Source organism: Nyctibius grandis, chromosome 4, assembly GCF_013368605.1.
Source record: "Nyctibius grandis isolate bNycGra1 chromosome 4, bNycGra1.pri, whole genome shotgun sequence".
Lineage (NCBI taxonomy): Eukaryota > Metazoa > Chordata > Aves > Nyctibiiformes > Nyctibiidae > Nyctibius > Nyctibius grandis.
Genome location: NC_090661.1, coordinates 30,401,578 through 30,429,132, shown reverse-complemented (window position 1 = coordinate 30,429,132; position 27,555 = coordinate 30,401,578). Strand labels below are relative to the sequence as shown.

The 27,555-nt window shown below is 41.1% G+C and overlaps 1 protein-coding gene across 1 annotated transcript; it reads left to right on the top strand.

The window, feature by feature from the left end:
* The first annotated feature begins 1,629 nt into the window (after positions 1–1,629).
* LOC137662037 (cytosolic phospholipase A2 epsilon-like) lies at positions 1,630–27,555 on the top strand. The gene is made up of 20 exons (XM_068397917.1): positions 1,630–1,656; positions 3,216–3,288; positions 11,493–11,629; positions 12,417–12,548; positions 13,760–13,800; positions 14,736–14,778; positions 15,369–15,432; positions 16,733–16,893; positions 17,101–17,193; positions 17,858–17,895; positions 18,577–18,733; positions 19,224–19,360; positions 19,855–20,077; positions 21,292–21,406; positions 22,018–22,155; positions 22,837–22,944; positions 24,061–24,252; positions 24,730–24,896; positions 26,352–26,535; positions 27,317–27,555. Exons 1-20 carry the CDS (start codon positions 1,630–1,632, stop codon positions 27,553–27,555), a joined length of 2,469 nt encoding a protein of 822 aa, XP_068254018.1.

Sequence of the window (27,555 nt, the reverse complement as noted above, 5' to 3'; positions counted from 1 at the left end):
TCTCTCCTACGGAAAAAACAGCTGGTGGTGCATCTTAGAGCAATTTGAGTGGTGGAAGAGGAGGAGTGGGCCGTGTTTTTCACCTATGAGCATGTTCATTGTGCTCATGCACCTGAAAGACTTGAAAAGGCACAGTATAACCCTGTTTCCAGGTACAGTATTGCACATCTAGATCTAGATTATTAGCCCTCCATGTGTGAGACAGCTGCAATTGTGGTTCAGCTCCAGAACAGTAGCATATCGGCTCATGGGATCCCTCTGGGTCTTTTCCAGAGATATCTTTGAGTTTACTCCCATGGTTTCTAGACCTTTTTGCTGGAAATTACACAGAGCAGGATGGAAGCTGTTTCAGTCTGTTTTACAGGGGAACTTCCTCAACAACAGGACGGAATAAAGCCAGATAGGTGCAGGACACAGCCTGAGCCTGATTAACCATGCTTTTCATCAGTGCTAATTAACCCATCTTCTAACCATGACTAATTACTGTACTGACATAGTTGTGCTGCATCCCAAGTCAGCATTGTGGTATCTCTGCATTGTGTCCTGCCAGCTGATATGAAACCTGCCTTTCCCTCTCCGAGGGAGTTCCTCCTACTCTCAGATCACTCTGCGGTTCTTTCCTTCAGCTTCCTCAATACTTCAATATTCTCTGTTTGAAACAGGGTGACAAGAGTGATCTTTTTTTTTTTTCATATTTCCAGATCATTGAGAAAAACGTGCAGTAGGCTTAAAACTGAGCTGTTTGCAAGCTCTTTAGGAATATTTCCCTCTGAGGGTACCTTCCTTTGACTACTGCTTTTGTGATCTGTTAGTTATTCATCCTTAATCTGTTTAACATCTGGGTGACATTTGTTGCATCTAGTTCTTAAGTTAGGGCCTCTTCAAATGCCAAATGTTTTATGAAATTGAAATTATATCATGTCTGTGAAGTTACCTTTATCCATCAGTTCTTGAATCATTGCAAAGTGAAATGAGATAATTTCGAATGTGATTTTTCTGTTAAATTTCATAATAGCAAGGTTGATTTTTTTTTTAAAAAAATCTCCCTTTTTGTTACCTCTTGTGTAGTCACTTTGTGTACTCCCTCACTGAGACCAGGACCATCTCACATGAAGCTACCAGTGCCCTGCACAGTGAAGCCTTATAAATGTGAGGACGTAAAGAATAGAGGAGAACATAAAGAATAATTAGCATTATTTTCAACATTAATTTCACCTTCCCAAATACATCCTCTTTGAGGTTATTCACTTAAGCACCTTAATTCAGATGCAAAAAGTAAAAAAGTTTCAGAAAGTGAGTGAGCATTTAAAGCTTTGCCTTTACAATGGAAACTCTTACAGTTTCAACAGGTGACTGGGGAATTGCAAAGACCATCCTTCTGCAGTGCCGGAGCCTGGGTGTCTGTGCCTTGGTGCAGGTGTGCAGCACGCACTCACCTCCTGGCAGCAAGGAGGAGGAGTTGGGGATTGCTCAAGTGGTGATGGGATGAGGCGGTGCTGAGTCAGGCACTAACACACCTGCCTGCCTGCTCCCGGGAGCTTAAAGCACGGGAAGCTGCCTGGTCGAGACTCCTCTGTACCCATCCGTTGCCACATTTTTGCACCTGGCTCAGACACGGAAAAGACCACGATGGGGCTGTTCTACAGCAAGAGCCAGGTAAGAAAAGGAAAGAGGAGGCTCTATGATGAGCTGTGCAGGCAGCCCCTTGTCAGCAGAGGGGACCTGCTGTAGGAGATGGTGTTCCACCTCCTGTATCTTTAGCTTTGAGATTTCTTCTTCAGCACTAAGGCTGAGAGCAAAGCAGGGCTTCCTCCTGGATTTTGTGCCTACTTTGTGTTTTGGCCTTCAGGAACGTAAGGACTTTTAACTATTTTGAAAATCCACAATTAAAAAAAAAAAAAGATCTTTTTGTACATTGCTGTTGTCCTTCACTTCTGTCCAATTGAGCTAGGCAAAACAACCCACTGAGGAAAAATAAGGAGGTATCACTAATGTCAATGAGTGCATGGGGACAGTCAGGAAACTAATATTATATGAGATGTTAAATATAGCTCTCTCAAAAATTGTGGGAGTTTTTGGGCATAAGGGAATGAATGGTGACACGTTGTTATATATTGATCTACGTACTCATCGCAGTGATTTTCCCTGCTCTATCGGAAGCATGCATGAACTGTGTCTTAGATGTTTGTTACATCACTACATAGTTTTAATCTTTCTTTTTTTGCTCCTTTGAGTTGTTGGTGGGGGTTTTTTTGTGGTTTTAAGGTTTTTTTGAGGTTTTTTTGGTTGGTTTTGGTGGTGGGTTTTTTTTTGTCACTTAGGGCATTAAATGTGTAGTTTTTCCTCCTTTTATTCCTTTAAAAAAGACAAATATCTAGGGAAAAAAATATCTCACCTTCAGCCCCCACACTTTTGATTAAGTATCATGTTTGTCTGATCTTTGCTTAGGATGAGAGAGGCTGACAAAATCAAAACAGTTTCCTGGCAGGCTTGTTAGATGTCTTTTGATAACCAATTAGGTTTACGTGGTTTCCCAAGATTTCCATTGATACTTTCCTGTGACCTTTGCTTAAAGGAAGATTAGGTGAGCTGAATTATTCAGAGATAAATAATTACTGAGTTGTTGCTTTCACTCCCTCCTTCTGAGAATTTTGGGATAGGTCTCTGGAAGATACTTTTCAGGTCCTGAGAGCCAGCACTGCTCTACGTCAAATATAACAATGGGGTTATATGGCTATAAACCAGCTGACGAGCAGCTTCATTACACCATGACAATGTTACTAATTCCTGTCCTGCTAGATTGTCTGCTGCTTGTTGTGAAATATAGTGGATATATATGACATCCTTTATATTTGTACAGACCAAGATGTGTGTCAGCTGTATTAATAACACAGCAAGACTCACTATCATACATTTCTCTGTGATTGGGTTGTAAAAGTCGGACACCTCAAGTTGAGGGTTACCACAAGTTTCCTCAGAATGGAAAATGGAGGACATCAGAGGTTTGGTCTGTGATTGAATGTATGTTTTGGGTCTCTGGCCACACCTGGCTGCAAACCTTCTGGGAAGAAGGAGAAGACAATGCACAAGGAAGAATCTCAGTTCAGAAATGTTTTGGATGGTTGGAATTGAAACACTTAATTCAATGCTGTCTCTGTGCTTCTGTGTTTTCTCTCTGCATGCTCATCCCACATATGTTGTATGCTGCTCAAAAGGCAGAACCCTCTCCATGCAACTTGCTCACCGTAAAAATCATACGGATGAAAAATGCCAGGAAAGCAGACTTGTGTGAGTATCTTTGCTATACCCCTGGAGCATCCACATGCTTGTAAAACTACTCGGAATATAACCAAGTGTCACAAACAATACAGATCATTTATAAAAGGAGAGAGAGAGAAGATGAGTAACTGTGGTATGCTGAAGATGAGGTAGCATAGTTAGAAGATATTTATTTTTATATCTTTGTCAGTGGAGTGCTGAAGTCTAGCCACCAGTTTTAGTTCAGAAGATGTTTGCACAGAATGCATAAAATGTTTCACATCTGAATCTGCAAAGGAAGGTTGTTTATTCAAAGGGAAGGCTGCAATAAGAAGTTTAGATGGGACACTTCTGTCTATGCTTCCTTCTTACAGTAATGTCCATCCTGTGCATCCGTGGGCCTATCACGGAATATTTTATGTGAGCTCAGGACTGGATACTTGACATCTCTCATGGACTGTCAAATTTGATTCAGCCATAGGAACAGCCATGTTTCAAAACTTAGTTGAGGGCTTACACTGTTAGCTTTTTCTATTCTTAATTATTTTTACAAAATCCCCAGGAATGATAGTTATGTGAAAGTTTATTAATCCTTCATAAATATCTGAACTGCAAAGCACTAGGAAAAAAAGTATGAATGACAATCACCTCCAATCTGAAGAGATGGCTGATTGTCCTGCATTTATTCCTTTATACAAATAAGAAGGTCTGAATTCAGAAATTTTTTATAGGAACCAGACCAAGCTAAATTTGTTCAGTTAAAATGATGTAAGATAAGATATTTATTCCAAAGTGATTTGCTTTGAGTTCTAATATAATTTTTCTAGAGACCAAAGGTATATGAAGAAGAGTTTCTCACTCCAATTTTTATTGGAGAAGTAAGATACTTTCTTGTTGCTGAATGTATGGGGAAGAAGAGTCTGTATGAACCTTCCCACTGGACTACTACTAAAGTGCACAAAGGAGGTTTGAAGCTCAGTTATACAATCATAGAATTGTTTTGGTTGGAAAGGACCTTTAAGATCATCGAGTCCAACCGTTAACCTAACACTACCAAGTCCACCACTAAACCATATCCCTAAGCACCACATCTACACGTCTTTTAAATACCTCCAGGGATGGTGATTCCACCACTTCCCTGGGCAGCATGTTCCACTGCTTGATAACCCTTTCAGTGAAGAAAAGGGCTGGAGAGAAACCGCTTGCTAGAGCTAAAACCTATTAGAAGGTAAAAATGTGAAAGAAACAAAGAGTTGTGGAAAACTATAGCCCTTAGATATCTCCCCAAATAAACATGTTCTTTTAAACCATCTGCATGATAATGAGCTTACCAAACTTCCTCTCCCCCTTTTTCTCATCTAGATCAATGCTTTTTATTTTTGTCTTCAAACTATTTTTATTCTAAAGGGAGTTTCCTATGCTTTGATGCTGTTCTTCCCAATACTAGAAGGTTTCTAGGGCAAGGGACAGGTACTGAAATGCTCAGGCATTTCTGCTTCTCAGTCCAAGACACATCCCACCAGCCTATAAAGCTGCTTGAAGGAGCAATTGGAATGACAGAGGTGATTTCAGAGTGCGGCACAGGGTCTGGAGCAGCAGGAAAGCCACAGCACAGGATTTCTAGGCTAAGACTGTTCTGCCTTACACTGTGAAGCATATACTGGATGTTGCCTGCAAAACAGAATGACAGTCATTCATCACCAACATTACCGAGCTAGCATTTGTTTGAAATGGTAGTATCAGTCAAAATATTGAGGGGAAAAAAATTTGCACAAACAAGACAAAAACAATACTTGCAAAAGGTGAATGCTTTGCTTATTGGGTACTTCCATCTTGTAGGAAATGAAAAGCATACCAGTCAGGGCACTACCTTGCTTACACGTAGTGTCGAATCTGGTTTTGATTTACAGCTGCTTAATTCCAGCAACATTTGATTTTTCTGAGTGTAAAATTTGTCAGGACGTAGTTTTCTATGCAGCCAGACTTGTAGAAGTCATATATTTCTCTTTGTCATATAAAATAAACCTATATTTCAAAAGTCTGGTTAAGCTCACTGGCAACATAAAAGCTAGTGCAAATTGCTTGTTGGTAAATGTATGTGACTTTCACTGAGAAGCAGCAAAATGGGAGGCTTAAGATAAAAAAATGCACTACTTGTACCAAATTTTTTGTTTTGTGTGTAAAACTGGGGAAATATTTTTGAGTTGCTTCAGTCACCTTTACAGTTCCCTCGAGATTAGCTTGACACAGCCTCAGGAAACCCAGAAACATGTGGACTTCCACCACCAGCGATGTAGACTTCTTTACAGTACCATTTTCTTAAGACTGATTTTTTTTCCTCATTCTTCCTTTTCCCAGCTCTGTTTTTATCACTTTCCTTTTCCTGCAAACTTCTCTAGATAGAACAAATTGTCAAGTGTCACCTATTTCTTAGTCATCTTATAGATTTTTAACATTTTAAATCAGCTCCTTCTATGTCTCTCCAGTTGTGCCCAACCTTTTGTTTCCAAAGTGAATGCCATTTCATCATTTTCTCCTCTCGAGATCCATACTTGCACTAAGTTTCTGTAGATTTTTTGGATCACTTTGTTTAATACTTGTCTAGTGTTTAGAAGGTCTCCCAACCCGGTGCTACAGATTAACTTCATTATTGGTCTATCACCTGCTCCCTTTTCCAGCTAATGGATATGGGAAAATTAATTCATAACAATAGACTATCAAAACCTCAGTAACATCTCCCACGGAACAGATAATACAAGACCTTTAATGGAAGTTCAGTGCATAAGATAGTATTTTTATCTAAGACAACTTAAATTGTTTCATTCTGCTTTTTAAACTCTGAATCTTTTTAGTGCATCCTTGCACTATTCTGTCTCTTCTTCCCACTGATCTATCAGTGTGTAAGTTAACACTAATTTCCACTTGTGTATTGATGCGTAGCTGATATCATTGACACCACCTGTGAATTTAGTGCCTTGTTTGTGTTCTCCATATTCCCTCTTCCCACTGAGCACACCCACGTCCCCATCAGGCCTATTGGGGCTCTTGATATTCCTGGACCTGTGAACACTTGCCAGTTCCCAGATTTGGGTGTGTGTCCCACCTGCATCCTGACTCCCTAATGGAGTGAGACTTGGATGTGCACCAATCCAACCCACCCTTAAAAACAGGCCTTTCTCTGCAGAGAATTTCAGATTTCAAGCTCAGCCTCTCACAGTCCTTGGGCAACCACCACAGCTCCAGAACAAACAGAAGGACATGTCTTCTTGCAGCATGTGGTTCAGCATGGGAACACCTCACAGCAGGAGATCATGGATGCCAAAAGGTTATGTGGATTCCAGGCAGAGACTGGACAAGTTCATAGAAGAAAAATCCAATGAAGGTTGGCTTAGGAAGTCTCTGAATCTTAAATTGTGAAGGTTGAGAGAGCATTATATGATGCTTGCCCTCTTATACTCTTCCTTAGACACTCACCACTAAATGTGGGGCGTATTCTCTTCTGGCACTGATGTCCATCCCTAAGAAGACCAAAGATTCTTCCCAAAAAAAGGCAAAGGGGTTAAAGAATAAGATATTGGAGAGAAACAAAATCATTAATTGGAGTTAAAAAATAAAAAAGTAAGCAAAACAGAGTGTTAAGGGTTAAACAAAAAGGTAAAAATAGGCAACCGGATGGGAACACTGCTCTGAGCAATTTTAAGTCATCATTCCCTGCTTCCTGAAAACATACAAGAGCCCTCAATGAACACTGCCTGTGCGCCCTGGCCTAAATAGACCTTGACTGGTGTAGAGATAAAAACATTATTCAGCATTTTCTTAGTAAGAAAATGATTTTTAAAAATTTTTTATGGATTTTTTTAAAATTAAGCTTATTAATTTTGCAAACTTCCAAGTTTTGAATTTTTTTTAATATACAGCTTATATTATTTTGGGTACAGTATTTTATAAAATTAATCAGTATGTTTTACATTTTTATCAAAAAACATATTTTACTGCTACTGCAGTAGCAGTTCTGCCATATATGAGATCAATTCATGGAAAGATCCTTGAGATCCTGAAAAGAAATATAGCCTGTGAAATACATTATTGTTTGAGGAACTATGGTCCAATGTAATATTTATTGCAGGAACCTGCAGACTTCCTCCAGTGTTTTGTTCTTGCACTGTTGTTATTGTTTCATTGTTATTTATTACTTACTTCACCATTTAAGCTGTTGCAATTATGTACCGACAGCCTATTCTTCTAGGTGCTTCTTGAAATCTCATTATAAAATAAGAGGATGTGGACTGATAAAGACCGACAAGAGAGAAAACAGGAAAAAAAAAAGATTATTTAGCAACATCTCAGCGGAGGGATGTAAATCAGACTAATGATGCTGTTTTAGGGATACTTGTAGGGTGCTCCACCCAATGTGACGGGCAGGGTGGAGACAGTGTGAAAGATTTTTATTGAAGTTTATCTGCTAGAGTATTTATGTTGAATGCTCCCTGGAGGCAGGAACTCATCTCCCAGGACTGACTGAATTCTGATAGTCTGACTGTGAAGGGCCTTGAGAAGGAAGATGTTTACTTTCACAGAAGTAACCCACATTCTTATTTAAAAAAGAATATAGAAAGTTCCATTGACCTAAAATATCTGAAATTCTGCACTCTAGAAAACAGCGATGCCTGCCTGCCTGTCCACCCACCCTCAGCCAGATTTCTCCTCAGCTCCACAGTGTGGGAGGAAGAAGAAAAATGCTTTTCTCAGCTGTTGGTGATAGTTTATATTTTGTGACATGGATGGGTCCAAGTGAGGTGAGACATGATCAAGGAGAAGATCTGGGCAAACCGTGTTTGAGACCACATTCTTGGTTCTGATCCCTTCAGCACAATAAGAAAAATTGTGCCCTAACAGCCATGAAAAACTCTACCCCCTAGAAACAGCCGCAATGTGAGAACTTAAAAGCGGTCCAAGAGGAGGAGGATGTCCAGGTTTCTGCCCAGGTTACACGTACGTTGGAAGTTTCATCTGTTATCGTCAAAAAAGGAGGTAGAATCAAAATCAAATTTTCTTTGTTTAGCCCTATTTGAATTTGAGCTAAGAGACAGGTGAGATTTTTAGCTTGAGCCAGAACAGCTGGTGTCCTGCTCTTGTCTGGGAGGCAGCGTGGTGCTGGGACTTAGGTATTTCTGAGCATGGGTCATGTTGCTGTAATGCTTTCTAATGGTAAAGCACAATTAAGATCCAGTCCTGCTGCTATCCTGGAAGATAATTAGAAACTTAGTGTAATAACTGGACGAAGAGACCGTGCTGTCATAAACACCTGCTGCCACGCCTGCCTGTGGCAGGATATTGCCCCACAGTGATACCACGGCTGCCGCCCCAAGCATGTTTGACGGCTGCTCACGTGTCGTGGCCCAGGGGAGGGACACAACAGGTCGCTGCTGCGAATCTCTGCTGTGTGTACTATCCGTGAGCGTAATCGCCGTAGCTAGGTGGTGGTTAGGCTTACGTACCAGGGTAATTATGATTTGCTTGCACGTGGCTGGCAATGGGAGCCTTGTACATATATGTGAAGAGGCACTTGATACAAGGCAATGGGATATTGCAGCGTGACCAGCTGGCTTGGGCACAGGACACGCTGTGGAGTTCCAGTTCTCACATCTGCTTGTGCCTGGAGCTGGTTGGGCAGAATATGGGCCTGAGGTACGAGAGGTGTATGAAAAAAAAAGGTTCCTGGGTGTTGTAAGTGTTTTTTTCATAACACCTGGAAAATACTTCATGAGCAAGAGGCAATCAGGTTTCAGAAGACACCTCTGAAGTACAAAAGGCATCACCAAACATGTTTTGTAGATGTGAAGAGGGACGCATGCTTGTTTAGTGTCTGTGTCACAAGTCCCCCAGGAAAGTCAGAGATCTGAAATGAGAAGTCAGAGCTCTGCTGTCTGACAAGTAGTTATTTCTTACAGGCATATGATACAGTTCAGTAGCAGACAGTGATCACTTGCAGAAAAGAAAAAAATTGGTGGACTTTCAAAGTAATACTTTGTTCTTTGCAACAGACCTAGTCAGAGCATGTATTGCTATTTGGGAAATGTCAATAAAATAGACTTGGATCGCTCACAAATTTATGGGCTCGGGTCCTTCTGATCCTCCTCCTAGTGGAGAAAAGAGCTAACAGCAGTCTGCCCTAATATCAGTTTGGACTTCCCAAGAGCCATAAAGGACCTTCATATGGACATTTCCTGTATACAGACAAAAATTTGGGAGTGATTAAGACTGTTATCAACTCAGGTGATTTCTATATGTTTTGGGGTTTTTTTTAGATTTTATATATCTTTGTATATACCACAACTACCTTCATCAGTCAAAGTTACTCTCTTTTTTGTTCAGAGTTACTCAAACAAAGATGACCTAAGTCTCAGGGGAGTCAGAAAAAAAGAAAGGCTGTCTTTTAATTCTTCAGTTATACATAGAGAGCGACAAAGGGCCGAGTCAATTATTCTGTGTTTCCCAAAGTCAGGTCTACCAGAAACACTAAGTGGGACAAGACTAAGTCTAGTCAGATGAAGGTGTGTCTGCTATACAATGGCAGGAATGCTCGAGTAGGTGGCGTACAAACAGAGAAAACACAATGCTAATGATGGAATTGGCATTCATGGGCAATACTCCCCCATGCTATCTTTGGCACTTGCATGGGTTGTTGTCCCTAACTAACAGATCGTGTTCTTAGGGTGATCATCCATGACTTTTGAGTGTGGGTCCACAGGATTGTTAATCTCTTGATTCACTTTTGCCTGTTATTTCTTAATAACTATGACAAAACGTATTTGCAGGCAGATTATTCTGACCTCAGAATGAAAGTGCTTGTTGATGATGTAAGCACTCCAGACTGCTGCTAACCACTGTTTCATACCGAAGCTTTGGTCCTGAACATCCCTCACCTACAATGGGGCTCAGGTGGGAAGCCAAACTTTACAACTGGCCTCTTCATCTAGGAAAGGAAAATGAAAATACTAAAGCTGCCCTCCCTACATCTGGAAACATTAAAATTCGTAGGTGAACTTTATGACCTGAACACACCTCTCTTTGAAACAGAAAAGCCAAAGCAATGCAATCTTGTGCAAAGCAGCAACATCACCTCACTCTGTGCTGGGAAGCACAGACAAGCTTTCACCTGCCCATCAAGTATTGCAAATACCCTTATTCTTCTCTGGTTGAGGCACAGAGATGCAGGTGAAAATAATGGCATTAAGCAATATTTTTCATACAGCTTTACTGGTGAAAACTGTCCCTCAGGACAGCTGCTTCTCAAACCAAATGTTACACCATCAGACTGTTCAACATTTCAACGCTTTTCTTATATGTGCTCATTTTAATCTGCTTCACAGAGGATTAAATGCAATTCATTTTCTCCACAGATAATTAATTTATTCCTTGAAAATATTTTTCTTGACTTTCTTTTCTTGAAAATCTATGGTTTTGAGCTCTATGGTGTATGCATGTGTGTTCCCTTCTTTAACTTTCTAAAAGGGAAGAAAGCAGACTGAGATCAAGTGGCTTGGTGGAAGACCGGCTTTCTGTGACAGCAATGGGGCTTCATGGGAACCTTCAGTGAAACGAGCTCTGGTTGCCACTGTGTTGGCAGCCAGATGTGCTAGCGAAAAGAAATGATGCTCCAAAAAGTAGACAAGACAGAATTCACGGCCAAAGCTACCCTAGAAATATTAAGGCACATCCATGCCTATATGTGGAAGCCCACTATGTATGAGCTGGGCTCTGTCTGTCCATCAGCCCCTGTCACAGCTGTTAATATTATCTGTTCCATGTTCCTGACAGGCAGCCGAACCATCAATGGTGCCCAGCCCTGTGAGGCTCTTGTGTGTGCGTGGCCCTGTGAATATGGATGGCTTGTCAGTATCAAAACCTTTGAAGTCTGATGTATATAGGTAGTCTGGCTATGTATCTCTTTGAAAAGGAATGCAATGTCACTGTGTATTTTGAATGTTTATTGTTTTTCCAGCAATTAAAAGAAGTAGTTGTCAAGAAGAGCAAACTGCCAGGCTTTCACAAAGAGTAAAGCAAGTTGGCTGTCTCACACTGGCTTGATGGCACCTTAGCTAGCATCCTGGCCTGCATTCTGCATATTGTCCTGTGTACAGAGCTTAAAAATTCATACAGTGCAACAACTTACAGGGTACTAAATGTGTTTCATTGGTCCATTGCTTTCACACTTTCCCTCTCTTCAACAGTAACCCAGTCAGACTGCTACGTGAGCCTAAGCCTGCCAACAGCTTCAGTGCAGCATTTCCGCACCAAAACGGTCCAGAACAGCAAGAACCCAATGTGGAACGAAACCTTCCACTTCACGATTCAGAGCCAGGTTAAGGTAGGAACGACGGCTATCACCAACAGGTATTCTTACCAGAAGCTCTGTTGGAGTGAGTCCAGAGGAGGGCAATGAAGATGATGAGAGGGCTGGAGCACCTCTCCTATGTAGACAGGCTGAGAGAGTTGGGGTTGTTAAGCCTGGAGAAGAGAAGGCTCCGGGGAGACCTTATAGCAGCCTCTCAGTACCTGAAGGGGCCTACAGGAAAGCTGGAGAGGGACTTTTTACAAGGGCATGTAGTGATAGGATGAGGGGTAATGGTTTTAAACTGAAAGAGGGTAGATTGAGATTAGCTATTAGGAAGAAATTCTTTATTGTGAGGGTGGTGAGACACTGGAACAGGTTGCCCAGAGAAGCTGTGGATGACTCCCCCCGGAAGTGTTCAAGGCCAGGTTGGATGGAGGTTTGAGCAACTTAGTCTAGTGGAAAGGTGTCCCTGCCCATGGCAGGGGGGTTGGAACTAGGTGATCTTTAAGGTCCCTTCCAACTCAAACATTCTATGATATCAAACCTACTGTATAGCTCTTCCACACTGCGGGTCCTCTGAGTTCCCTTACAAAGTATTCACACTCTCTTACTGTAGTTATTTAGCTTTCAATGGTTGGATAAGACTGTATCTTCCTGAGTAGTCAATTGTTTGTAGAGTGCAACTGCAAAAATTCTATTTTACCGTTGCCTTTGCTTTCATTCTCGAACTTCTTTCCCAAATTCCTTTAGCTAAAACAAAATATCTGTGGCATCTTATGTTTGTTAAAGCTTATACAATCTAGTTTTCTTTTAATCCCAGAACATTCTGGAGCTGAAAGTTTGTGATGAGGACGATGTAACTCAAGATGACCATCTCCTCACTGTATTCTTTGATGTCTCCAAAATCCAGCTTGGAGAAAACATTCAGCTCTGTTTCCAGCTAAATCCACAGGTATGGATAAAATTCAAGGACAAAGCTAAGGGGATGTGCTCATGTGAGAATGTGGTTCTCTCATCTTTCCTCTTGCATGTCCTGTATACAAGCCTTTCTTACTGTCCATTTAGCCACCTGAGTATGTCCATCTGTTTCATGGTTTGATACCCAGTGTTGCTTCTGTAATTACTGCAAATTTTGAGTGCTGCTTCTACAGACAGAGTTGGCCAACATTACTGGACTTGATTGTCTGATTGCTGTCCCTGATGTCAAAATATTGAGAGTTTACCCCAACAGTTTTGGGCGTCCCTTTGCAGTTGGAGCTGATGGTTCTGAGCTGTGCATTATGTTCCGCTAATATGAAAGTAGTGATCGCCAGCCATAAGCTGCAAGCCCAATATTCATAAGTGAGTTTTTCAGCAGATCTTGATTTCGTAAGGTTGAGACAACTTTATACTGAAGTTTTAACGACAGTGTTTAGGCCTAGAATATTTTACTTCAGTGAGTGCCGATTTGATGCCTGTTTCGGAAAGGCTGGCTCTCTGTGCTGTATGTTCCTTAGTGCTCACACTAGGGACCAAGAAGACAACGGGAGCTGCACCAAAACTTGTGAAGGAAATCTCAGGGGGAGGGAATTACAAAAGACAAAGATGAAGACTGAGCATGCAATGAGTCTATGTGTGCACACTCCACCAAACGAAAACACACCCTCCAGAACACCCTGGACTTTGATATGCCCAAGGGTGCCACCATATTAATATGCCACGAGGCCCATCTGCACAGACTGTGGGTGAAGGCTGAAAGAGGAGCAGGGTGATTTGGATGCACCAGAGAAATCCAGCCTTGCTCATGATGAGGATGAGTGGGGAGCTCTGAGAGCTTGTGGGAGAGGAAGGGAAAGGCAAATTGCAGGTGGCCTGTGAAACAGTGAGGGGTGAACCTATGACTGCAGAAAGGGGAAGCAACTGCCAAGAAGCCCTGCAGTATGTACTACGTTTGGCCTGCAAGGTCTAAAGTAGAAGTCTGCTAAAATAATGGGTATGACATCAGAAGTATGTGACACTAGAAGTATAGTGGATATGACATGAGGAAAACTAAATCTGTTGCATGCACAGTAACAAAAGGTGGACACTGGCTTATAGAGTCCCCTAAAGATAACAGACTCCTGTAGGGTATCTCTCTTCACAGGAGAATCAACCTGCAGTGACTGCATTCATTTTCTTTTGCAGGGAAAAGAGGAGCTGGAGGTTGAATTCACAATGGAGAGCAGGTGTGTAAGGTCAAATAGGCGATCAATAGAAATCTAAGCCAGAGACAAAAATGTTACTGCCACAAAACATCAGTTTGCACGTGCAGCCCCCTAACACTGTCACCATCTAAATAAAGAAGAGGGGAACTTCGGGGTGTTCAGGAAATTCTTGTGTAGGGCATTTAATGGAGAAGGGGGTGCATGACAGTGCATGATGTGCATGCATCCACACTGGGCATCCAGACACATGGAAAAGCTAGCACAGATGCTCATGGGAGCATAGAGATGTCCCTGATGGCTGCTGCTCACCAGGCTGCATGGGGCTTTCTGCACAGGAAGAAGTTTCAAACCCCTCTTGCTCCTTACTGTGGGATCCCAGCTATGTGCTTTGTCATAGAAATTTGGGAAAATGATACTTGGAATTTTGGTTGTGGCAATAGATTAAAAATTTTTTTTTACGGTGTTTCTGTGCTGACTGTACAGTTAATGGAGAGAATGGGCATGTAAATCAGTCCTAGTGCTGCTAGTTGATTTTTAAGGTAAACGGTAGTATTTTTTCTGTTTGTGTTTACGATATGTTGAATGAATTCACCAGCTTTTCAGCTCTGATCCCCCAGGTGTGAACTGAACAATACAAGGCAATAATGTAATTATGCCATCCCTATGTAAATTTGCTTCAGTGTGTCAGCAAACAATCCTGTCTGATATACTAAGGAGCTCCTCTGTTCAGCAGACCTCTATAGTTTAAACTTCAGGCTCAAGCCTGTGAGAGGCAAATTTGAATGTCCAGGTACAATTTCTGATGCTGTTTGCCCATGATGCCTGTCCAAAGACTGACTTTTAAAGATAAAGATAATGAAATAATGATTAAAGAAGAGTTAAAAAAGAAAAAAAAAAACAAACAGAAAAAGGAGGATGCTAGTTTTGAATTGATTGTTTTCCATTTTGTCTTTTAGTCCGGATTCTCCTGAAAATATTGTAACAAATGGAGTTTTAGTGGTAATTATTTCATAATCCTTTCCCTGCCATATAGCAATGCTTATTGCAAAGCTAGTTTTAAAGGTACTGGGCAGTTGCTCCATATGGTGGCATGAAGGCATCGGCCAAGATGCAGGCTAAAGCTGGTGTCGGTGTTGGCTTTCCCACGTGGTCCCTGATAGTGACTCAGGCTGGGAGAGGCTGCAGCTTCAAAAGTGGTGAGCTGCCACCAGTGCTCGCCTCTGCCCAAATCGAGCTGGACTCAGTCAGACAACGTCCCTCCGTCTGCCCGGGGAGAGCTGGGCTGAGCACCCTGCCCGAGGAGCCCTCCCCTGCAGCTGATCCTCCCCCAGGCCCTTGCAGGGCTGCTCCTCCAGGCGGGAGTGAGCAGAACCCTTCTCTTCCCCCATCACTACACTATCTGTTATTTCCCATGTGGAAGCACAATGCCACCTCCCTAGACTTGGTAGGGGGGTTACAGCCTGGCACCAACTCTCCCCTGAAGAGTGTGCCCTGAGCCCCAGCACCCCACACATCCCCACAGGACCGGCCGAGGTAGAGCTCTGCTGACAGCAAACGCCTTTTTCTCTTTCCCGGGTTGTCTCTTACAGTCCCGTGAAGTTTCCTGTTTGGATGTGCAGGTGAATGGCGGAAGGCTGCGGAAGGACAGTACAGGTGAGCCTTGTGCTGACTTAAGGAGCAAATCTGGATGCCACTTTATGGCAAAAGTGCTCGGTGTTTTACACTTGAACACCCTGCTTTAAAGTTATTCAGGATGCAAGACAAAATCTCACTGGTGCCAGTGGCCTGTGAAGGGAGCTGCAGTTGGTCAAAAAACCACAGATTATTACAGAACATGGTGTGATGAGCATGTGGTCTGGTTTCTTCACAAAACACTTTCCTCTATAATAACATCTTGGCAGATGCTTATAATTTTCCAAAATATTTGTGCAGGGAATTGATTTTTTTCGAGTCCCAAACTGGAGCTGACTCCAGTTGTTTCTGGATTCAGAGAAAATGAGTAGAATGAGGGCCTCTTTTCTCAATTTAACTTCTTAAAATTTCTTTAGGCATAACAATATAAAACATGCCACTAGGTGAAACAGAAGATACACAGTATATTACCAAAGATATTTGTTGCACATTTTAAGCAGTATTTCACTACCATGTCGAGTCCATGCTTGTGGACCTGTGTGTCTTCTGCACAATTTTTAAAACATCTCACTCTGACATTTCCTGATGGTCCCAGTTCAGCAAACTGCTTAAGCACGTGGATGATCCAGTTGAGCTCTGTTGTCACAGTGAAGAAGTTTGCTAGATGTGGCTGAAAATGCTTGAGTGGGATAATTCTTTTGAAGGCTGATTACATACCTTTGAGGCTGTGGATTTATAAAGTATATTTCACCTTGAACCTAGGTTGATTCCATTCTATATAAAGACCATTTTTCAATTACTGGAAGAGATGTATCTGAGGCTTATTCTGTGAAGGGCAAAACCCACTAGATGTTATTTTTGTAAGTGCTAGAAATTATTTAAAAAGAAATATTACAGGTTTCTCCCAAAAGTCTGAAATTTTCAAAAGACCTTATTATTATACCAGACTAATATTTTAGTACCGTATACTGTCTTATTGCCAAGGTACTTTGAAAATTTCAGACTTTCAGGAGAGCGCACTTTTTGCCCCCAAAACTGTTATCAGCTGTGAGTCATTAGCTAATGAACAGAGCTGTAGTCTCAGCAATCACAGTATATATGGAAGTGCAGTGGTACTATAGCAACAGTTACTATACGGCACGTTCTTTGCACGAACTCTAAAGCTGAAACCCAAAGGCTCAGATAAGTGAGTCTATTTATTTATCCTATAATTTGGGTATCAAAATGAAGTAATTACTTAAGAAAAACATATATTACAGTACTGTGCAACAAATTGTCCACAGTTTTTGAAGAACTAAAGTTTGAAACTCCTTTGTTTCAGAGAGAAAGTTTGTGTTCACTGTGGACGGGTCATATGAAGGAACTAAGACCCACACGCTGAGCTCCTGCCTCTGCCCGACCTCCCCAGCCAGGTTCCACTACATCAAGTATAATCAGTCGGCGCTCACCGTGGCTCTACCACAGCGGAGGCAGCTCAGCAGGGTACGTGATCGCTGTTAACGTGTAGCTGGCTCTTTGCTGTGTATTTCTTTGGGGTCCTCTAAGACCTGTGTGTGTGTGCAGGTCTGTGTGTGCAGGGAATTGGTAAGTGCATGTATGTAAGTGAGGCAGGGGAAAATGTTTTTAGCTCTTTCCCCCCCTTTTTGTATAATAGTAAACTGTCTTTTTTTTTTTTACCCTTTTTTCCAGTCTATTTCAAGTCAAAATGAAAGGGATATGAACGAGTCTGTGACTCTAGCTCTGAACTTGCTTCCTATACAAGAGAAAATAACGATAGCAGAGGTGAGAACAAGTCTTTCTTAATAAAAAAAACAACCCAACACTCATTCAGTTTGGTGGGCGAGGAGAGTCTTACAGTTCAGTTATTCAGTTCCTGTCAGACATGATGCACACAACAGTGTAACATGTGAATTACAGTCACTCTGCAACTATGCAATATTTATGTTTTTGCTTTTGTTCTGCATGTGGCTCCAGGCATATGCCGTTCAACCCTGTTCTGAGTTTGAACTAATTTCCTCAGGACATAACGAATATGTTCATCAACATAGTATGCGAGCTAATAGTGATGGATGTGACAACTAAGGCTTCTATTTGCAAAGGGAAAGCCTGAAGCAGAAGATAAAACAGAGAACATCCATATGCCTGTGGTTCAGATGCCCAGCTTTCAATGACCATCCTGGAAAATGAAGGTTAAGCTAGGTGTTCAGCTCTGAAAGCCTGAGGGGCCCTAAGCCTCCACGGCTTGGGTGAATGGCCCAGTTTTATTCAACTGAGACTGTACCAGAGCTTGTTATATCTCTCACAACCCAGACCATTGCTGGCCAGATTCTGCAGCTGCATTACTGACTGCAAAGATAGTGAATCTCAGCCCGTAGACGGAGTGGGGGAGGAAGGCACAGGATTAATGACCTGAGCATGCTTACACTGTTTGTATTGCGATTTTCAGGACAGGACAATTGACTTGTACACAAAGGCAAATGAATGGTAAGTGAGTCTCCAGCAAGACCTGATCCTGTAACTGGGAGACATTTGCACCTATACAAAGCTCATTTGAAATCAGAAGGGGTCCATGCAGGCTCAGTTGTAAGCAGAGGTGTGTTCATCTTTGGGTTGCAGGCTTTTGTTTGCCAGGTTCTCCATTTTCAGTGATGGAGAATTAAATCATGAGTGCCTTTTCCTTCGAATTTCCAAGCTGTTAGTGAGCTCAGTAAGTAGATCTCACTTTCTGTGCATTATTATGCCCACAGACCGAGAGAGCAGCTCCACAAAGAAATCATATTTCTGTACTATACAAACGAAATAACACCAAGGCATGGTAGCTGCTTCCCTAATCAACTGCAGAGCCCGTTGATGGTGGTTATCTAGTTACAGGCACATACGTCAGGCACTGCTGAAACTTGAAAAATTAATTATATGAACAAATAGAACCAGAAGTGTGTGGTAGGAACCTTGTTACCATACCAGAACAGTACATCATGTTCTGCTCTGCTTCCCATTTACATTCTTGTTAGCAGCTACAGCAATTAGCAGAGGCCTGTCTGTGGTGTTGCTCTTTCTCATTTATTACATTATACTGTCCACAAACTGGTCTGTAAACACACATAAGCATAGCTGGAGTTGACCATGGCAAATAATAATATAATAATATTTGTGCCCTGGTCCCAGGACTCAGGGTCTGTGTTTCAGGCCAAGAAACCTAGACGCCCGCCTGGGGTTTGACCTGTGCACTGACGAACAGAATTTCCTGCAAAACCGGAGGAAGGTGGTTGCTGCTGCACTGAAGGATGTTCTTCATCTGGAGGAAGATCTGCAAGAGCATGAGGTAACCAGGAAAGGCACTGCTGGGGGATTTTTCCTCTCTCTTTTCCCTCAAGCTTGGAGATGAGGAGTAATTTCTCACCTCCATCCGGATGAGGAGTGAGGACCTCTGTCAGTAGCCTCTCCTTCAGGACACTATTTGCAGCCAGGGTTATCTCAGCTGGAGAGCTCAACAACCTATCTGGATGAGCAAAGTCTCTATTTCCACTTGGCTTTCAAGTGAATCATTTGAAGGAGCTTCAAACCAATGATTTTGGTCTATGTTTCTTAAAAATCCTTCCTGAAGTGCCAAGATATTCTAGTACGCCCCACAGAGATGTCCAGCAACTTGTATTATTTATAACTCACAGAGCAATGTTTCTTTATCTCTGATTTATGTGTTTTATTTTACTAATGTCTGGATGTAGCTTTTGCATGTCTGTCATCTTTTGACATGGATGTGCCTTAATGCCACTTTTCCACTTATGCTTTCTGTCCTTTTTTGTGTTGAACAGGTGCCTATAGTGGCTGTGACCACAGCAGGATGTGGGATAAGAGCACTCACTGCCATGTATGGCAGCATTTTGGGTCTTCAAAAGTTGCGTGTTCTGGATTGCGTTTCATACATCAGTGGCTCGTCTGGCACAACATGGTGAGGAGTCATTTTGACACTGTTGTTTGAATTTTGTGTTAAGCAAAAGCCATGGTTTGTCTAGGGTTTTAGATCTCCGCAAGGGTAAAAGGGATCTATTGAGTTATTGCTTCCATCTTTGGTCTTTGAATCCCAGGGTCACCCATGAAAGGCCTATTGTGCATCACACATTTGGTGTGACTGAAGTAACTTATCCCTAACCAAAAAGGAGACTTTATTGGAAGTGCAAATATCCTTAATCCTATGCAAAATGATCCTTTATGGTTATTCACTGTTGGACAGAAACAGCATAGACAGCTGGTTTAGCTGCTTGTGTTGGATCCCAGATCAAGGGATTTTTGACGGATCGCCTTTAGACTTGCATTTCTGCTCAAAGAGAAGAGTAACCTAAAGATAAAACAATAAGTGCCCAAAGCTCTGCAAAGTATATCCTCTGAGTTTCAAAGGCATCTTCTTCATTTCTTGCCACTTTCCATCATGTTTCCTGCCCATAGGACAATGACAAAACTGTATGAAGATGTTGATTGGTCACGTAAAGATCTTGGAGAAATAATTATTGAAGCTCGGAAGCAAGCAGCCAAGTGCAAGATGGGGGCTTTTTGCTTGAGAAGTCTGAGGAATTATTACAGAGAGCTGAGCCAAAGGACCCAAGCAGGACATAAAACATCTTTTATCGATCTGTGGGGGCTCATGATTGAATCCATGTTAAATGATGGGGTAATGTCTCTACATCTTTCTTCTCATAAAGTTGGTGACTTGATCTTTATAACCATTACCAGAAATTAAAACCCTAGGAACAGATACCTGGCCAATAACATTGTACTCTGTATGTAGGCAGAACATCACTTATTTACATTAATAACTTGGAGACATAGCATATGTCTACACTGGAGCCTAAAGTGTGATTGAATGTAACACAGAAATGCTCAGACTAGCTCTAAAGTAACCAGTATGCTAATTAACATTGTAGCTGTCCAAGAAAATGTTGAGGTTCTTAGGTGTTTTTTATGGACCCATGTTTTTACGTCTCCACTGCTGCAATATTTACACAAGTTAGAGTCATACCTTGAATGTACTGCAGATGTACCTCATATGTAGTTACTGCACTTTGTGATTTAGTGATGAGAAAGTACATAGATCCAGAGCTCCTGAGACATCTTAGCCACAGAAACTGTGATTTTGCAGGTTCCTTTCAGCTACTTTGGATTTTTGATCTCTCAGGACCTCTCATTCCTAATTCTGTTGTCGTGACACTAGCAAAACTTTCCATGTAAACTAGCAGACTGATGATAGCTGGAGAAACAGCTATTTTATTTTAAAATCATGTAAACATGGTTTTTATCTTGTCTAGGTGAAACAGATAAAATGAAATACTCTCATTTCATATCGTATTTCACATTGTATTTCTGGCCTCAGTGCTACATAGCAAAATTTGCTAGAATTTAATTTGGCTGAAGTACACTCAAAATCTCCATTTCATGTATGAGATAAGCTGTTAGTATTGGAAAGCTCAAGGATTTTTCCTCTGTGGATGTTAATTTTCAATATGGTTTTAAAAAAAAAAATCTTGACTAGAAGGGTCATTAACATGTTGCCTTGAAGAACTCAGATGTTTAACAGATGAAGTAAGTGGTAACAGCTGAATTACCCAGATCTGCCCTATTTTTTCACTTAATGTTTAGCAAAGCAAAGTTAGAATAGCATGTGAAGACACTCATCACTGTCTTTGCATACTGAATATAGAACATGGCTAGTTAGCTTAACAACAATTATTCCTGTTCCCACAATTATCTTTCCCTCTGTTATTCAAGCACATGGAAGTAAATTTAGGAGGAAATTCATGAAAATGTTATACCATATTCAGACTTTATAAGCTGATGTCTTTAAGGAACTGATTATCAGCTAACTGTTTTTTTTTTTTCCAAATCCAGAAATGCCACCACAGACTTTCTGATCAACGTTGGGCAGTGAATCGGGGTCAGAACCCACTGCCCATCTACCTTGCCCTCAATGTCAAGGACAAAGTTGCCACCAAAGATTTTAGAGGTAATATTTCAATTCTGGAAAAGAGCTATCTTTTTACCTGGGAAGATAGAGCGTGGGGATACTGTAAATAATGATGAATTGTTTTAAATTCTCACTCCAAGTCAGGAGAAGTCCTGTTCAGAGATGTAAAGAGTATCTGGGCAGCCACAGGATAGACAGCAACAGTTCAGTATTTTGTAAGATCTCCTGGCATGTAAGTGTTCATATTCAAACGTTAGCTTCAGACTAATAACACAACATAGATATGTGACACTGTCTCAGAAATGCTATGAATTCTTAAAGAAAGTGATTCACTGGAGCTTTAAGTTTGCTTAATGTATGTTTTTCATGGTTAGCTAAAGGCAATAAAAGCAATAGAATTCAATCCATGTTCTAGTCCCCTTTCATGACAAAACTTCCCACTTGCTAGACAAAAAGAAGAATTTAAATTTTCCCTTAGCCTTGACATTGTTCTTCACAAACCTGTAGACAGTGTCATAGCTGGTTCAGTGGCGGCTGTCAGCAGGGTTTGCTCAGGGCACGTGCTATGACACCAGAAAGGTTTATTCCATGTCTGGCAACTTGGCTTTTTTTAGTAGTGGAGCTAACAATGTTGATGCATCTGTTGGCAGAGTGGGTGGAGTTCACGCCATACGAGGTGGGCTTCCTGAAATATGGTGCCTTCATTCGTGCAGAGGATTTTGGCAGTGAGTTCTTCATGGGTCGCCTGATGAAGAAGCTCCCCGAGTCCCGGATCTGCTTCATGCAAGGTGACCCACCAGCCTGCAGGAGTGACAAGATTTTAATACAAACGCTAATGATTCTGGAAATTAGTCCCCAGAAACCTGTTGTTCTGCATGTGGCAGCAAAGGGACTGGGTCAGTCAGCTGAAATACAGCATGTCTTCTCAGACTCACTCAACTGACCTTGCTAGCAAAGGTGGTTTTATTGTTTGGACTATGATAAAATGAAACTAAAATGACAAATAAGTTGTTGTGTACCTTCACTGAGTGCTTTTGAAGCATCACCGTAGCTTGCAAAACATTTTGAAAGTTGGAAATCTATGGCGCTTTGTAGAAGCTGAAGAAAATGTTGAGAACAAATAAACAGGGGAAAAAAGAGGGGAATCAGGGAACAGAGCTGGATGAAAATATTTCTTTAACAAAGGAAAAAGGAAAGGAAAAGAGGAAAATGACAATGTAAAATTTCTCAAAATATAAGAAGTTCCAGGTAAAAGATAGCAGAAGGGAAAATACTTTGAAATTTCTTCTGAAATAAGTTTGCCTTCTCAGTCAGTCCCACCACTGAAATCGATGTCTGGACTTACGCAAAAATTGGATAGAAATATGAAAAAGTTAGAGAAGAGCTGTGGAAGGAGCAGAAGACAGTTTTTAAAAGAACTTCCTAGTGTTTACCTAAGCAGTACTTATTACACCTTTCTCACTTCTTAGGAATGTGGAGTAGTATTTTCTCCAAAAACCTCTTGGATGCCTGGCATGCAGCTGACAACTCAGAGGACTTCTGGCACTGGTGGACCCAAGACAAAGTGACCGAAATAGGTAAATCTCAAGTACTTTTGACTTATGGCCTTGCTCCTCCAGGCCTCTCTGATAGTGTAACTGCACTCACATTTCTCATTTTTTGAGGGCTTTTTTTTTGTCATCCTGGTGCTTTCAGCCTCAGAATATGGGAGGCACTGCGAAAATCAAGTGATTTGATTTTACTGAATAGCCAGGGCTTTGCTTAAATAGTGAGAATGTTATTAGAAGGACAGGCACCATCAGACAGACCTTGATGGAAAAGAGAGAGGTGGTCCCTAAAGTGTAGTGTTTAAAATGCTTGGAAAGAACTTCTGTCAAAGCCTCACATCAACTATTTGTTAGAGAGAAGACTGAGTGTTTCCTTTCCAGTATCTATTCACCCTGCGCAGCACATCCCTCCCTACATTTAGTAGATGTCAAGGGAAGTCAATGTAGTTGAGCTCTACTGTACCAGCTGAGAGAGGCAGCTCTGTACTAAAAGACTTTCCTTACTCACGAGCATCTTCATGTTAAAATTCAAGGAAAGCCAGTGATTTCATAGTGAACAGACTTGGGTCACATTTCTGTGGACTATACTTTTGGAAAACAACCCCAAAACTCTTGTGTTTGTGTTTATATAAATTTCAAGTTTGTGTTGAATTCAGCTGGCCACACCCAAACAAAATTGAACAAACTTTTTTTAAAAGCAAAAATATTTAGTTTAAAAATAAAATGTTCAAATTTTTCTATTCTTTTCAAAATAAGCCTTGAATTTCGTATTTAACTTACATGAAAACTAAAAGCAGTAATCCCCTCAAACATATAAATAAAATTATTTTCCCTTTTTTTTGTTTGCTTGGAAAAATGAATTACTTTAATGTTTAATAAAATCATGTTATTTTATGAGAAAAATGCTCCTTTAGTCAGACGTAGCCAATTGGAATTTAGAAAACAAAAGTAAGTTCATATTTTTGTCAAGAAATTAACAGGAACTCACAGCAGACCGTAGGGAAAAATAATGCAATGCTGAGAGCAGTGAACACATTATTACTATAGGTACAGAAGAGTCGCTGACCCTTTCTCCTCTTTGCACCTAGCCTCCTCTTAATTGTGGTTATAATTCAATTACGTGTCATTTATGCCATGCATCTCTAGAGGAACAACCGGACTTGCCCGAGAAGCCATATGAGATGGCTACATGCATGTTCACTCCTACAAGTGGCCTCTCCACGGCTCTCCGGGATATCCTGACAGACCGCCCTGCTGTCTCCAAGTACCACAACTTCCTGAGGGGCTTCCAGATGCACAATGAGTACATCCAGCATGAGCATTTCAAAAAATGGAAAGGTGTGGACAGCACTCATGTCTATGTGCCTCAGCAGTCATCGGGGTGGGCGCAGGGGCTGGGATTTAGTGAGGGATGTTTGTATGCCCTGAAGAGAACTGAGTCGCTTTTGTGGTCAGTTGTTAGTGCTTGCTGAGAGGAGAGGAGGGAGAACAAGGTAACTCCTCACATCTTTCACTTCCAGTAACACGACTGTTCCATTTTTGGGTTGTTTGGTACTGGAAGTCCTCATTGTGATGAAAATCACTGGGGTGGGGCTCTGCACATATGGAACACCTGCCTAGGTTTTGGTGCAGATGTTTTGGAAATACCAACAAAACGTGACTGGAGAGGTTGAAGGGAACTTTAGGATTGCTGCATGCTATCCTGACACAAAGCTAAAATCCTGGATGGGAGGGAAGCTCGCCTTCCTTTTGCTTTCTAACTTGACAGATGTCTTTTTGCAGTTTGCTAATAGCTCTGAATCTTTTACTCTTTAGACACTTCGCTAGACAGCTCTCCTAATGACCTGAGAGGCAACTCGGAGCACCTGGAGTTGGTGGATGCAGCTTTCTTCTTTGAAACCAGCTGTCCACCCCTTATGAGACCAGAGAGGAAAGTGGACGTCATCATACACTTAAATTACACTGGTGGATCACAGACCTTGGTGAGAAGTCTCAAAACTGTCTTTGTTTTGAGTAACGGCTTTTCCTTTGCTTTCCACAACTTTCAGATGGGTGTCTGTAAAACGTAGAACTTAGTGGAATTGAGTAACATGGTGTTTCCAAACCTTAGAAGAACGGTAATACCCAGAGGGGAAAGTATCTTTACTCAGATTAGATTTGAAATAGCCCTAAGCACTTCACCAAAGAAATACAGAGTGGCACAGTGAAATTATGATGGTTGAGCTGTAGCTTCTATTACAATTATATGTAAGATCTAATAGCACAAATATAGCTGGAAAAACTTTGTCTGTGATTCAGATGCTGAATTTAATCTGCATTTTCCTTAAACATATAGGATTTTATTTGTCTTTTTATTTTAATATGTGATTTTCTAGCTGTCCAAGAACATCTTAGTGAGTGAAGAATTTCTTCATCTTTATTTTTATCTCTTTTAATAAATACAATTTTTCTCCTTAAATAGTGGGCTTGAAGCAAGGCATCAAATGCATTTACTATGTTTGCAGAAATCTGATTTGGTTAAAATGGTTATATAGATTTTGAAAGTGGTATTCACCACATAATAAGACAAGTTTAGACTTCCCAATATAGGCTTGTAATTGTAAACTTGTCCCTGAAGGGCACCACAGAAAAAACAAAGTTCACTGGTTAAGGTTCTGTCATTTTTTCAAGTGGAAGATACTTTAATGTTGCTCTTACACTGTGATGCCACATGAAAAATACTGCAGCTGAAAAAGAGCATATGTAATAACTTGCAATACATTTCCTTCTTGTACTCGGAAGTCTTTTGGAAATACTTAGTTCAAACAAACTGTGGTGGTACTTCAGTGTTTTGTTAGATAATTTAACAAGGTCGATCATCACAATGAGCTTTCTGATGAATGCTTTTGGTGCTGTATTTTGAAGCCTAAAATATGTTAGCTTGAAATCTCATATTATTTCTAAAGTTCAAAGTTATAGAAATGGGTAAGCTGGTCTCAAAACCCTGCTAAAGTCTGTTGAGGTCAACTCACAAATTACACTGCTCTATAAACAGATAATGTGACTGTGAATCTTACTGTCTTGGACTGCAAATTTAGTTTTGTTTAGATCTACATTTTTTCTGACTTAGTTCTCCTTTAATTAATGATGCTCTGTAACATGCCTTGAATTAATCTTTTCTGTTCCTAAATCATACTCCCATTTTAGCGGCGTGCCTTGGTACATATTTAAACCCTCTTTACCATCTTGATATTAGGTGTTTTCATGTAAGACTACCAAATACCTCCTCAAGCAAAAGAAAAACAGTCCCTGGGGCTGCAGGTGCTCATATTATTGCTGGCTGTCCAGCGCTATCAGTCTATTTTGTGCCACTTGACATGAATTACCGGGCTTCAGCAGCAGCCTGATCTTGGGTATCTTTTCCATTCCTTACGCTGCTGCTGTTGGGCCATGACCAGCCCCTGGAGCAGGCTTGCAGATATTTCTCGGAGCAGGGAATTCCATTTCCCAGCATTGGGCTGAAGGATGATGAGAAGAACCTGAAAGAGTGCTACATGTTCGATGGTGCCGACACCCCAGGAGCTCCTCTGCTGCTTTATTTTCCATTAGTGAATGACACCTTCCAAAGATATGCAGCACCTGGTAAGTTAACAGTACCCAGCTAATTTTATTGACCCAATGAACTTTCTGACTCCCTGGGTGTTTTTTCCTTATCCCAATACAAAAATCCTTTGTTCGTTTGCTTGTTCCTACTAGCAAATACAAATGCTCAAGTAGAGGAATGGGAACTAATCTTCTTGTGATCTCCAAAAGTTTACTCAGCGTGTAGAACAAAGCATATATTTCAGATTATGTTTTTTTATTACAGTCAGATCTGGAGGAGAATTACCTGTACAGTATAGAATGGTTCTATGGAGGGCCACTGTACGTTCCATTTGGGTTGTTTAATGTGTTGGCTGTATATTCTGGAAAATCAAAGTGATAGTACATAAACTAATACAGTCACTCTGTCCTTTTGGGCTAGTATTTGAGATGCAGGCTTTGTTTTTATGATGATTTCCCAGGCTACTAATATTCTGCTTCCTCCTGTCCTATATATCTCTTTATTCCTTTTACATTTAGTTTGTATTCTACTCAAAAACCGGCAGGGTAAGACTTCAGCACCTGTGACCACATAAAATGATATGCCATGAGCTGGCCAGTAGAAGGTGCTGGTTGCAATGGAATGATGTTTAGTGACACTATTTATTTTTTTAAATTCCAATCGGCTTTGCTCAGAAGTAGATTTTTCAGAGGTCATAGCACTGCACTTATCTTCATAGCAATTGCATCTGTGATCTCTCTAAATTATTCTTGACATAGTCTATGAGAGCACTGTAATTCCCTGGGACTATACAAACATTTTTCTTTTTTCCCTTGACAGGCATGTCACGTAGTGCTGCTGAAATGGAACTGGGCAAGGTTGATATTTCCAGTTTCTGCTCTCCATACTCAACGAGGGAGGTCTCGCTGAAAGCAGAAGATTTCAACAAGCTCCTGAAGCTGACTAATTACAACATCATGAACAACGAGAACGTGATTCTTCAGGCCTTGCGCATGGCTGTGGCACGGAAGAAACAAGCTCTGAGCCAGCCAATGTCACAAGCACAGTCCTCTGCTTGA

What these genes read in the sequence shown, in the direction of transcription:
- LOC137662037 (XM_068397917.1), top strand. Translation starts at nt 1,630, where the DNA reads ATGGGGCTGTTCTACAGCAAGAGCCAG. An exon ending in AAGATCTGCAAGAGCATGAG is followed by an intron (nt 18,734 to 19,223) that starts GTAACCAGGAAA and finishes TGTGTTGAACAG; the next exon opens with GTGCCTATAGTGGCTGTGAC. An exon ending in AATCCATGTTAAATGATGGG is followed by an intron (nt 20,078 to 21,291) that starts GTAATGTCTCTA and finishes TTCCAAATCCAG; the next exon opens with AAATGCCACCACAGACTTTC.